This window comes from Patagioenas fasciata, chromosome 7 (genome assembly GCF_037038585.1).
Source record: "Patagioenas fasciata isolate bPatFas1 chromosome 7, bPatFas1.hap1, whole genome shotgun sequence".
In the NCBI taxonomy this organism is placed as follows: Eukaryota; Metazoa; Chordata; class Aves; order Columbiformes; family Columbidae; genus Patagioenas; species Patagioenas fasciata.
This window is the reverse complement of record NC_092526.1, coordinates 7,415,836-7,429,668: the sequence shown is the minus strand read 5'-3', so window position 1 is coordinate 7,429,668 and position 13,833 is coordinate 7,415,836. Positions and strand designations below refer to the sequence as shown.

At 42.1% G+C, this 13,833-nt stretch overlaps 1 protein-coding gene across 1 annotated transcript; it reads right to left on the bottom strand.

Moving 5' to 3' along the window:
* Positions 1–140: 140 nt before the first annotated feature.
* On the bottom strand, positions 141–13,585 carry MCM6 (minichromosome maintenance complex component 6). Its single transcript, XM_065841365.2, has 17 exons — positions 13,429–13,585; positions 12,469–12,615; positions 11,780–11,890; positions 11,040–11,289; positions 9,656–9,821; positions 9,431–9,576; positions 8,390–8,540; positions 7,787–7,928; positions 6,681–6,822; positions 6,433–6,540; positions 5,701–5,856; positions 4,519–4,647; positions 3,326–3,487; positions 2,069–2,204; positions 1,630–1,797; positions 1,288–1,427; positions 141–665 (listed from the first exon to the last, which is right to left on the bottom strand). Exons 1-17 carry the CDS (start codon positions 13,536–13,538, stop codon positions 552–554), a joined length of 2,478 nt encoding a protein of 825 aa, XP_065697437.1. The 5' UTR covers positions 13,539–13,585; the 3' UTR covers positions 141–551.
* Positions 13,586–13,833: the final 248 nt, after the last annotated feature.

Genomic DNA, 13,833 nt, shown 5'->3' with positions numbered 1-13,833 from the left:
CAACATCTTTCTTCCAGGAAATTTAATCTTTCTTAAGACATTAAGCATTTAGATCACTATTTTTTCAGCCTCAAAGCACAGGCATAGAAAATAGCAATCCCACATATGAGTGACAACAAATCCACCCCCAGACATCTCCAGACAGTTAATAAACTTTTATTTACGTTAAGAAAAACAGTAAAAAACTGTAGCATAAAAAGTCTACTGAATATAATAAAGCAATGCAAAATTCCTCTCATTTGAAACAGAAGCATCTACATATCTTGATGCTGAAAAGACCTATTGAGTGATTCTCTTCTGCCTCTGGACGATGGCAATGAAACCCAGAATAACAGAACTGATATATAAGCGTGTCATTTCTTTAAAAACTTGCCAGCTATGCTCAGTGTAAACGAGCAATTGTATATTACTAACCACACATTGGCACATTCCACAGTAAAGTGTTCACATGAATTTAAGATGTTAGCTATACAGCAACCATTGCAACAACGCAGAAAGGAATTTTCCAACATGTAACTAGACAGTTCTACAACCCAGTTCTCTCTCGGCCCTTAGTCTTCCAGCAGATAGTTTGGGTTGACAACCAGGTATGGGTCTTCATCAAAAGTCTCCTCTTCTCTGGATCCTCTCAGTCCTGACTGGGACAGTTCTATCAGAATGTGGTCCTGCAACAGACAAAAATTGCTATTCAAACAAGAATAAGAAAGGTTTGTTTGTACTTATTGAAAGGCATCTCCTGTTTAAACTGGTAGCACCTCTTACTGATGAATTATTCAACCTCTTTCATTGTGAACTGTAACAGGTCCCTAATCTTAAGAGCTACATTCAGTGGAAATCTCTTACGCGTTGTATGCTTTCAGGGAACACTTCAGGCTAGTGGTTTTGTATCTTTAACAATGAGAAGTTTTTCAAATTCCCATACTTTTTCCTCCAAACTGTTCTAGATAGATAGCTTGAAGTCACAGCGGCACTAAAGTGTTGTTTGCATTTCTATGTCCTAATATGTAACCTAACACTATAGAACTACAGAAAAATACCACTTACACTGCTATAGGGATACAATATGGCACTTTGAAGTTTTACTTATATACATCTCTAATTTATTTCACTGTTTTCTCTACAATTATTTTTAACCGATATTAAACAAAGAAGGCATTTATACTGCACCAGCCAATAATATGGAAGCACAAAACACATTTCTCAAATTAGCAGTGCATTCTATTAAAAATGAACCATTGCACTACATAAGTTAAAATACTTTTTCACTATCCACACGTCTATACATACATAATGTGTAAGTCGGTGAATGACTCTCTCTATGATCTTCTTTTTATTTATTAGTTCTTCTTCAGATTCTATTTCAGATTCAATTTCCTTCAGATACCAATTAATAAGTTCGCTCTTCTTTAATGCTGAATCATCCTCTTCTGCAACAAAAACGATTTGCATAAACAGCAGCAGTAAGATACCATTCAAACCGTAAGAGAAAAGGATTTCTATGTTAACGTTTATAATGCTGAAGAGAGAAATATGCAACAGCCCCTCAGACTTTCTTCTGTTTCTTAAATCAGCATGTTTTCTGGCAACACAACTCAGGGTCTCCTGTCTTTTTAATAAACAAATTCTCACCTTCTTCTGCTTTCCTGAGGTGCAGCACCAGGAGATTAGAAATCCGTCGGTATTCAGAGAAGCCCAGTCTAAGAGACGCTTTGGGGGCAGCATCCTTGTTCATGTCCTCGGGATGGCCGTTGATCCCATTCACAAGACCATTGACCCCAGCTGGAGCTGCTGCCTCACCTGTTTGGACACATACCCAGGTTTAAAGCTGCAACATCTTTCAACTGTTTAGTACTTCGAGTGACTGAAAAGTTTTGTATTGGCCAACCAGGTGAGTGAACCCACAAGGAGGCTGAAGAAGTAAGAGAGGTAAGAACGGGAGCCAAAATTCCTAGACCTCATCAGATGAGAAATAATGGAGAAACTGAGGAGAAGCATATCCCCAAACAAGGTAAGCTCTAAAGGAGGGAAGTACTTTCCCATTTGAAAAAATTCTCTACAATTAATTTACCATTGGCTCCATCTTGGTCCTCTTGATCCTCCATTTGCTGTTCATCCTCTTGGTCTAAATTGATGTCAGGAGTCTCAACTCTAATGATAGACTTATTTAAAAGCCTGAAAGCTTCCTTCACATGTTTTGGGTGAACCTGGGGAAGATTTGGGAAATACACGTATTAAATAGGCATGGTGGCTCTTCTAGTGTTAAGTTTTTTTCCCTAAACCTCCAGAAACTCACCCCTGACTCTGACAAAGGGTCTTTCTACCCATCCCACCTGATTACTCCTAAACAGTAAAGAACCTGCAAATCAAACTATATCCCACTACAAGTACTTTGACTTCACACCAGATTACAGAGGGAATTAGCAGCCTGATGAATCTTTCAGGCTTTAGCGATCATGTGGAGTTGATATAATTTTGACTTAAGCCAAGAACACTTTGAAGAAAGATCAGTGGAGGAGCAAGAAACATGAAAGAAATGGGTCTGAACAGAAACAATATGAAAAAAGATTAGTTAACGAAGAGTCTCCTCCAGAATTGAAAAGCAAAAACTGGAAAAATCATCTCTACCTGAGCCATAAGCTAAAAGGTATTTGTTTCTTTATAAGCTGAATTTAATAAAAAAAACCCCAATGGGTGCCCTTCTTACTCAACCAGTGAGCAACTTTCTATCACTGCACGTGTCACATAATCCCTAGACAACACATCAAGAAGGCTGCTCAGTTTTAAAGCCGGGACTAGGTGGCTAATAGTCATACTACAGCTCACAGTCATAACGCAATATACATTTCAACACTGGTTGATGTGAGGAGGAGCTCAGATCGCAAATGCAAGTGCTATTAAAGAGGTTCAGATACTTCGATGAACTTTGGCTTTTTAGATTGCAGATGAAGAGCTGTGAGAAATTACAAACTATGCCAGATGAGGAGAGCATGGCCAATGGCCCTGGCTGATACCAATAGATATCAGCTTGTTTGTCACAATTTCACAGGCAACAAGCTCAGAGTGCTGATACAACTGTAATGCAAAAACATGCATGTTCTCAGTTTGGACAAGCTGATGTCAGTTCTACAAGACATGCCTTAAAACCAGTATTTCTGGCATACAAATTCAGACTGCGTATGACCACATCACAGGTGAAAATGTGACCCACGCTCTCCTCCCCCCACCAGGGTTTAAATATGTACAATACCATAGTCAAATAGCAAAGCCAGAACTCCCACAACATTTATATTAACATTTATACAAACTTTTATCAAAAACCTGATACCTCATCACAGCAGTGCATCCGGGCCATGGCTTCCGACAGCCGGATCATGCTTTCCAACTGTCGCACCGTGATTCTCCAGGACGACTTGGTCACTCCAGAGCCATCACGCTGCCGTAGTCGTTTATACTGCTCCACTATGAAGTCCTCAGACTCTTTAGATATCTTTGTGACACAAGACAGTACAACAGTTTGCCATGTTAAAGTATAAAAGTTTATGTTTCTTGCATTAGATTGGAAGTTCCCAGACTTTTCTGTACTGGCTGCTGCTTTTGTCTGAAATATTCTATGCTCTAAACATACTACACATCAATACAATGACAATCATTTTATGCTAAAATGATATTGTAATAATGATTACAGTAACAATGATATTACAATAAGTACACTGATGCATCTATTATTCTACAGCAGATTTTTGATAATTACTATTCTTCTGTTCCACTGACTTGCTTCTGGGCATAATTCATGTCTGTCTCTACTAGATCATTCTACGCTTATTTACCTTTCAATCTGCGTGCAAACACACACAAGCGTACACTTGACATAGTAACACCACGTACAGCTCTGTGTATGTGCTTTTTAACCTGAGTCTATCTGCACATAAACAGATCCAACCAGGAAAGCAATCTCCCCACCACATGGAAATGGGAGTTTTCAAATGTTTGTAAAGGAGGGTGTTCTCTCCTTCTATTTAAGAAGAACTACGTTAGAAGAACTTCTCGAAAATCTTGTACACAGCCCATCCAAACTGCATAGACAACAAAAATTTGTACTTAGAGCAAAACCAAGCAAAAATATATTGAGGAACAATACACTTTTAAAATAAAGACAAACAAACTATTTGATTAAGCAGTTAAGTCAATAAAATACAGAAATTTCTGCAGCAGTCATGCTGAACAACCCATGCCCTTGAGGTATGAGAAAGCTATGAAACGACCCCTCATTTGCCCTAGACAGCGGTTAAGATGTTTCACCAAAGCAGTTAAGACTATGGATTATAACATAGTCTCAGCTGGGTTGGTTGGGGTTCTGGAGTTCAAAAAAAGAGTACACGGCTCCAAAATATGTTATATTTCTAGATAATAACTGAATTTACAGCTCCTTTCTTGAGAGAACACTACACTGAGTGTCTTTGCATTTGCCAGAAAAAGACCTCCTCATGCAGAACAATTTAGACACGAAAGTAGAATTACCTTTGGTTTAAACTGTCTTGCAAACAGCAGATACCTTCTAATATCATCTAATGAATAGACACGGTCAACAGATTCTTCTATTCTGGAATGCAGATCCACTATGCGTCTGGCAATGGCATAATCTGTAACCTGGGATATAATTGCTCTGTCAGACCACTTTCACACCAGCCAAATATTAAAACAACAGCTATATTCTTCCTTCCCATTCCTTTTATTCTTTGTGGCAGAAAAAGTCTTTCCAGAAGCCAAACTCTCTGCCAGAAGATCCATGAGAGCACCCTGGAGGTTTTTAACACAAGGGAACATAGCAGAAAAGGGATAAAAGGCAGTTTTAGGATTTATAATCCCTTGGAACTCTCCGGGGTTACAAGTTAGCGACAGAACAGGCAGAGAGCAGCACTTTGCAGCGTGGGAACTGCTTTCCTCCTTTTCAGCCTACTCTGTCTCTGTCATCGGTCCCTTCTCAAACAGATAATCACTCTGAGCAAAACAGCGGAGAGAACAGCCCTGAACCAAGATTAATCTCTGTATCTCGTGTGTTCCCAAGGCAAACGGCACACAGACAGGTGGTAGCAGTCTCAGCCTTAGTGACCGGCGATTTGTAAAAATGACTAATGGTGTTAAGTCTGCAGGTCAAATCACTACAAGATGAAAATGTGTCCTTGTACTCAGCAGAGCGCGTTCGAATTTGTACTGCCAGCTTTTAACTTTGCAGACAGAGAAGAAAAGCAGAAGCAACACACTCTTATGAGATTAGCTTCACCTAAAATTTCAGAGGGTCACCAAGATGGTCAGAGGGCAAAAGCAGAGAGGCTGACAGAGCTGGGTCTGTTCAGCATGAAAAGAAGCAACTGCCTCACTGGTGAGTACAGATGTGATGGAGCCAGATTGTTCTTAGAAGCACAGACTGACAAGGAAAGAGGCAATGTACACAAACTGAATAATGAGAAATTCTGATTAGATTAAAAAGTTATTATTTTTTCTAAACACATAAGAGTTGACAAACATGGCGGCAGGGGCCTAGAGAGGCTGCTGCAGAATCTTCATCCTTGGAAATACTAAAAACTCACCAGGTCAAGGTCTTCACGACCTGTTCTCAATTATCTGCTTTGAGTGAGGTTAGACTAGGGACTTCCAGAGGTCTTTTCTGACATAAATTATTCTATAATTCCTTAAAATTACCTCATTACATTCATCCACAAGGATGAAGAAGAGATCAAAGCGAGACATGATGGGAGCTGACAGGTTTATATTCTGTTTCAGGGACTTGGATCTGTCATAGCGCCCACCAACTGGGTTTGCTGCAGCCAAAATGGAGGTCCTGGCATTCAGAGTAGCCTAAAATTAAAAAAAACCCAAAAAGTTATATCAGTGACCACTTGCTAAACCAACTCATGCAATTCAAATGGGTCAGTATAACATCTTTTAGATGGAGTTTCAATTGAGGTATTAAAACAATCACTCCTCAAAAGGGCACAAAAGCTTCTAACCAGTCCTTTCTAACCAGGACTCTGTCCCAAAAAACAGTTTGGTGAATCAATATTTTAACATTGCCACACTCTTGCCAACAATTCTGAAACAAGCCCTTGAAACAGCTTTTCACAACACCCTCTTTTTAACAGTGCATATACACAGTTTCCTTCTACAAATACACACAAATCCATATCCTCTTTTGGGGGTTACTTCAAGGTTAGGATTTTCCCGTTTTCTGTTTCCTACCCACTAGTATCTCTTTTTTAATTTCAGCATCATTTCTGATCTTTCCTGGGTACGTGGCACAAGAACTGTTCTCTCTCCTGCCACAGTGAGGCAGCTGTGGAGCTGACAAGAAAATCCGTGAACTGATGCTGGATCAGTACATGCAACAAAGAAGAGATGACAGAGACTATAGACCCAGAGGAAAGTGCGAGCTACCTTTACTCCTGCCTTCGTAATGGATATAGTCTGCTGCTCCATCGCTTCATGAATGGCTACTTGATCCCGCACATCCATCTTGTCAAACTCATCAATGCAACAAACCCCCTGCAGCGGAACAATAAAAAATAAGTTACCCAAATTCAATCGCTTTTGGAAAAAAAAAACATCATTAAAGCAATTTGGGGGTCTTGGTCATTAATCAAAATCATTCCGGGGATGCAGGAATCTCTAGTTTCTGGACTCACATTGTCTGCCAGCATCAGTGCTCCAGCTTCAATGACAAATTCATGAGACTCTTCATCTTTTACCACAGCCGCTGTCAGGCCAGCAGCGCTGGAGGCTTTGCCGCTGGTGTACACAGCACGAGGACTGAACTCATCCACGTGCCTACGGAGAGAAATAACCATGAGGAATTGTGTTGCACAAGCTTAAAAAGTCAGATTAAAACCTGCAGAAAGCAGGTAACTGTAACGCAGTGCTGCTTTCCGCCTCTCAGGCCAGGAACTGTCGCTTCCTTGAGGAAGTAATTAATATTTAGGTAGGCCCTGCCACCTCTATTGATGTTTGAGCAAGACTTGGAAATGAATCCTTGTCTAACTGCTGTCTGTCACAGGGGTGTTATTCACTCGTGGTTACACCAGCAGAAAAAACAGCCCAGATTTCCTCCCACAAGTTTTCTGTTGACCTGACAAGCTGACACAGCTTCTTGTGTGTCAGGTAAATGTCAGTGCGAGGGAACAAATGGCTTCAAAGCAGTGAGTAGCGGGACTGGCAACCAGCAGCCTCAGGCAGCTTTTGGGGTCCCTTTGCATTGCTGAGTTGTGGTGTACGCTGCAAGGATCTCAGCTTCATAATGAACAATGCAGCATAATGAAATAAAACCACATTAAACAGAATTTCAAATAAAAAAAGCATTAAGATTTAGCATAAACCATAATTACTTAATAACTATTTCTCAGAGTGAATATTTCTTAAAAATGTTGGGACCTATCAATTCAGACTAAGCTAAAAATAGAAGAAGAAATATTTAATCTATCTCTGACTTTTTAAGATGTGCAGTAACTCTTGTATTTTTAATAATCCATGTCTTTTGAAAATATTTGGAAACCCATACTTTGATAACTACCTAACCAACAAAAAAAGAATTCATTCTTTGTTATAACCACAGGGGCCTGTTGAGTATACTTTGGCCCTATTCAAGTAATTCAACCACATCCAAACAATTCCTGGAAAATGTGCTCCAAAATGTTACTTCCCTCTCCTCTGTTTAATGTAGAAAGGCAGAGTACACATTTCTAGCTCTAGTCACACTGGACAATATTTAAACACTGAATTTTAAAGAGATGCTTACTTTAGAAATTGACTCTTGGCTGTACTTGGATCACCAACAACACAAACGTTGATGTCTCCACGCAATGAAGTGCCTTCTGAAGTGGTCTTAGGAACTCCTCCAAAAAGCATCAGCAGGACCCCACGTTTCACTTCATCATTACCTGCCCCAGAAAAGACACTCGACTAAAAATCCAAAGAAAACACCACATTTTTCCTTTTCAAAAAAAAACTTCAGCCCACCAGAATTTTGGAGCATTTGGGCACATCCGTTCAGAATTTACCTATTTGCTAAACGTCCACTAAAATTGCTTTTATGTGCTCAACACAGTTTCAGGGAACAACGACTTAGAAAGTGGCCAAATTCCTTTATGCTCTATAGTGGCTCAGAATATGGAGCAAATTCAGTGATAAAACTTTTCAGACATAACCAACATAATTCCTGAAATTACCTCTGAGCCAGAAACAACTGCAAACATACAGACACACACATGTACAACAGCATAGAAATGTTTGGAACCGTTAAATCTTTTGAAGGACACCCATAAAAAATAAAGCTTATATCCAGCTGTCAAATGTAGGGTTTAGCAGCAGATCACCGAACAGCAAACAATTAGACTCTTACCATGGATAGTGGGGAAGAGGCTGGTACACAGATTATGGTAAAGGTTCTTATCTTGGCTCATTTCAAACACCTTTTCCCATTCTTTCACAGACATTTGGTTTTTAATGCTTTCCGCGGTTTGTTCTTCATCTCGGAGCTCTTTTCCACCAAACTTAACAAAGGAAATTAAACAAAAGTAAGAACGTGGCCACTAGTGAATGTGAGTAGTGCAGACAGGAGGTTGCACAAACTTGCTCTGCAAGCTGAGTGGGAGGAACACATTCAGAAAAGCTGACCGTAGGCTATGGGAGCTCAGCACATTATCCTTTAAAAACCAATAGACAATTTCCTAGAGGGGGAAAAATATAAGAACAAATCAATGGAATCTAACTTCAGTTAGTGAGAAAAACCCAGGAGAGATGCTTGTCCAGAGATTAAAAAGAGAGTAAACAGTATGGCTTAATTTGGCTAAAACTTGTAAGAATTCTTCATTAACTGGAAATCACAAGGTCTGTTATTGCTCTGGAATGAGGCAGGAAATTTCTACACACAGAAAATAACAAACACTATTTTTATCCTACGTGACAGTGAACCTGATAGCAGAAGTATGGATTAAAATACTGTACTATGCTAAAACCCCACCAAAGTCAGTATGACTTATGTTGTAATGAAATCTCAAGATGTTATGTGATAAACCAGAGGGAACAAGAAGGATCACTGTTTTCCCTGTGACAAAACGAAGCAGTAGGATTTCCTGGAGGAAAAAGAAATGCTGGAGAAATAGATGAAAGCTGAATGGAAATAAATGGACCGTTTAGCTTTTTAGAATAAATTCATAACATCGGTAAGTAACCACATATGTAAAAACTGCTATGAGCAATAAAGACAAGGAAAAAAACCTGCTATATAAATGCAATCAGAATATACAGTGAGTTAAATGCACAGGGAGGTGGTACATATACAGATTTAAACCTTTACCTGTTCCTGCTTCCTAATTTGAGCTAAAACCACACAGAGCAGAAATGATCAACACCTTTAAATCTACCTTCTCTCCAAACTCACCCGTGGATTTGTTGGTGCAACGTAACATGCTAGAAAGACCAGCTTATACGACAGCTCTCTGACTCCCAGGGCGCGAAGCCCTCGGATGCCTTCGGTTTCGTAGCCCTCTGTGCCGCTCAGCCGCGAGCCGGTTTCCGCGCGCACCCCTGCCATCAGAGCCACAGTCAGAATAGCATGTCCCACGGCAAGCAGGAGGGACGCATCGTTTGGTTCACAGCAACAAACCTGGTGTTGAGAGCTGGGACACGTCCGGCACGACAATCAGCGACCCCGTGAAGTCACATTTGTCGCCTGCCTGAGCAGACTCCACTGCTTCTGCGCGCAAGATGACTTCCACGCTGCGAGGGATGCTGCCACGCGGCAGCTCGGCCTGCGTCTCCTGAATGCGAACCTGGGGGAGAGAATGTTTAGCGCTTAGCGGATGTCACCAAATTTGAAATTGCTTCATAGAATCATAGAATGTCCTGAGTTGGAAGGGATCCACAAGGATCATCGAATTCAACTCCTGCCCCTGCATGTGACAACCCCACAGTTCACACCACATGTCTGAGGGTGTTGTCCAGTCTCTTCTTGAACACTGTCAGGTTGGGGCCGTGACACCTCCCTGGGGAGCCTGTTCCAGTGTCCAGCACCCTCTGGGTGAAGAACCTTTTCCTCATGTCCAACTGACCGTCCCCTGGCACATCTTCCTGACATTCCCTTGAGTTCTGTCATTGGTCACTAAAGAGAAGAGTTTGGCGCCTGCTCCTCCTCCTCTTGTGAGGAAGCTGTAACCTCAATGAGGTCTCCCGTCAGTCTCCTCTTCTCCAGGCTGAACAAACCAAGTGACCTTAGCTGCTCCTCATATGGCTTCCCCTCCAAACCCCTCACCAACTTCACAGCCCTTTTCTGGACACTTAGCTTAGTATCTTTTTTATCCCGTGGTGCCCAGAACTGGACACTGTGCTCCAGGTGAGGCTGCACCAGTGCAGAGCAAAGCTTAAGCTAAGCTCCTAATAAATATAGGAAGTAGCATTTGATTGCTGCTATCTGTGTCAGTCATGAAATTCCTCTTACAATAAGGCACATAAGCAAAAATCCCTTTACTAATCAGCACCTCAGAAGAGTCTTGGAGAAACTTAAAAGGATTCACAGGGGTCGCAATGACAATTCTGAGGGCTAGGAAAAGCAGCTTGAAAAGTCCAGTTAATGTGACTGACAGAAAACATTATTGCAGGATGTGAAGTGCTGGGGATTTGGCAGAGTATATCAATCTGGAAGAGCAAAATGCTGTAGATACTAAAGACACCTCTTTTCATACTCATATAAAAAAACTATGCATGATGTACCTGCAACACAAGGCTAACAATGGCTCAAATATGTGGGTTTTCAGTGGCTTTTTAGACAATAAATCTCATACAACAAAACTGCTTTGATACTATTCATAATTTTCCATGCTTAAACAAAAGCCTTCCATTGAAATACAATATTTGCAGAAATTCCAGCGCCTTTTCTTGATGTTGACAGAACCAAAATTAAGTGTCTTCAACATGTATCAGTACAAACAACACCCTTCCACTATGAGAGGACCATCATCGTTTGTCACCATCCCTCACCCTCCCCACTGTACCTTTTGGAAATCAACAAATCTTGATTTGTTTGTGTCCAGCAGGAATCTCCTCCTATTGGCACAGACCGGGTTCCTGCAGATGTTTGGCTGTGTGTATTTAAATTGCTGTTCCACATCTTTAATCACTGTCTGGCAGTCAAGGCACAGGAAGGTTCCACTCACAAGCTCGGGATGGACGGGGTGGGTACGTACAACCTGCCCACTGATACGCATCAATGACCCAATTTTTGCTGATGTCAGCTCTCGAATCCTGTTTAAAACAGAAATTCATATGGATTAAATTCTGAAATTGAGTTGCTATTTTTAGACCCAGGGTGTTGCCCAAGTACTGAGATGCAACATAGTTTCATTCAGTCTGTGACTAAAGAACAGTTGTAACAGACAAAGAAACAATGTTACTAGAATATTTTCTCATTTTATGATTTTTCATAAACTTTTTGATTAATAGTAAAGGTCAAATGCAAAAGTTACTTCACTGATACTTCAAAAGCTCTCAATATTTTTTTAAATTAGAGAAGTTACCTTCATCATATTCCACAAACAAAAGTAAGTATCTGAGCATGATTCACAAATGAAAAACTGTCTCAGAAAACACCCAGCACAAGATTGGGCAACTACTTTACAACTGATAGGTTAAACCGTACATTTCACGCTGTATAGCTGAGACATTTTCAGTATGCTTTGACGCTTTTTTCCAGTAGTAAAACCGCACCAGTTTCCGGAACTAATAATTATCTTACTTGTGTCTGGTAGGCAGATCTTGGAACGCAACATAAAAGTCCTTGTTTGAAGGAACATTTCCATGGTCTCTAGCAAACGTCTTTACTGCCCGGCAGAGGTAAGGGTAAACCCTGAAATACGGAAAATAAGTTCAAATGTTATAGAAGCTATCAGAACGCCTTCTTTGCTTTAGACTACATCAAAAGCATGTATCATACATTTCCAGGTTCTGTTTTTTACTGGCACATTAGATAAGAACACACAAAACCTAACCAAAATATGAGATTACTGCATAATAATTCCATTTGTTTTATTGTCTGGACTTTTTCCACATACTTTTTAAAGTCTCATATGACAATTTTATCCTTATATTAAGAAGTGGATACTAAAAATAAGCTACTGGCTCAATAAAATATTTTCAGAGCAAGAAGTTCTAGAGTTTATTCTGTACTACTGTACCAACCATCTCCTTCTTTACTGGAACAAATGCAATTGCTTAGTTAACTCATGATTTCCAGAGAGACAAAACGAGTAATTATGAATAGTTTAGAGATATGTTTTGATCTAGTAAAAAACAAAACCAAAACCAAATCAACTTCTTAAATATAAGTGTTTTGGGGACAGAAAGCACATAAAGTTCTCCCTGGTAAGACATTGTGGGCCTGAGACTGCCCCGTTGCACAGCTCTCAGGTAATCTCTACGTTTTACCTGTAAAATTCCTCCTGAATAGTGGTAGAGAGCTGCTGATTGAACTGCTCCAAATCCGCAAAGCTGACAATCAACGTGTTCCGCTCTGGCCGAATCAGTTCTTCAGCATCACGCAAATATTTGACCTCCCCGTCGCTGTTCTGGAACCTGAAAGTGATTCAGGGAAACGTTTCACAGTCACCATCCCTGGAGGGGTCTAAAAGGCGTTTAGACAAGGTTCTTAGGGACATGGTTTAGTGCCAGAGTTAGGTTATGATTGGACTCAATGATCCTGAGTGTCTCTTCCAACTGAAATGATTCTATATCAGGCAGCAACTGAATAGTTTGGAATTCAGGAGAGGAGAAACAAAGGATGGCACATGTTAGGGAGTGTGCAAGGGAATGACAGTGACCCACAGTCCCTTGCAAACGTCTTTTCCAACAACAGTTCTCCCTCCATCCCCATGTTACACCCGTTCTATGAACAGCCCAGCACACACTCACTGGATCTGCATTTCACACAGGGTTTTAGTTATGGTTTAACAATAACTGCACCAGCAAAACGGGTTTTGTTTTGCGCTCCTCAGGGCCATGTGTTTCCCTCTTGCCACAGGAAAGTCCCTCGGGAGACAAAACGTAGGGAGTCAGGCGCATTAAGGTCTAACAACCAAGGCGCAAAAGGGATTCTTAACGCGGTCGTCACAAAACTTTGTTAAAAGGGACAAAATGCAGCTAAAGAAGTCCCGTCCGAAGCTCTCTGGAGAGGATTTTGCACGGCGCTCCCCCAAGGCAGAGCGGTGCCCCAGCGGCGGGCCCAGAAGACGAGAGCTTTCCTGACAGAAACAGGGGAGATCGGAGCGACGGCCCCTGACAGGATCTCGGCCTCGGCAAATGGCGGCCCCTCCGTGAGGCGCCCTCCCGCGGCCCACCGTCCCTGACGGGCCTGTCCGCCCTTCGCCAGGCCCGGCCCCTCTCACTCACTCCTCTAAGAAGTCCTGGAACAACTTCTGGCACTTCTCGGCCACCTCATCGCGGAGCTGCTGGTGCTGCTGCGTGCCCCCCGCGGCCGCCGCTGCCACCGCCAGATCCATCCCGCCCGCCGCTGCTGCTGCTGCTGCTGCTGCTGACCCGGCCCGGCCCCACGGAGGTTCGCGCCACAGCGTAGCCCACGTGCGCCGATGCTCCGCCGCGCCGGCCAATCGGCGGACGCGGTCCGCAGAGCCCCGCCCCGCCGCCGCTCCTCCCTCTTCCCGCACAGACATTTTCGCGCCAAACGTGAGGGACGCTCCCGGGGCTGGGACAGGAGGCGGAGGAGGCGGAGGAGGCGGGTTCCTGCTCCGGGGAGGGGAAAGTGTAGAGTGGCACTTCCCGGCCGCCGCGGGACCC

Bases quoted from the DNA above. Each gene is read 5' to 3' on its own strand.
- MCM6 (XM_065841365.2), bottom strand. From the start codon at position 13,538: ATGGATCTGGCGGTGGCAGCGGCGGCCGCGGGGGGCACGCAGCAGCAC. The intron at 6,541-6,680 runs GTGAGTCCAGAA...GTTCCGCTGCAG, and splicing joins CACTGATGCTGGCAGACAAT to GGGGTTTGTTGCATTGATGA. The intron at 1,428-1,629 runs GTGAGAATTTGT...TTTTTGTTGCAG, and splicing joins CCTCAGGAAAGCAGAAGAAG to AAGAGGATGATTCAGCATTA.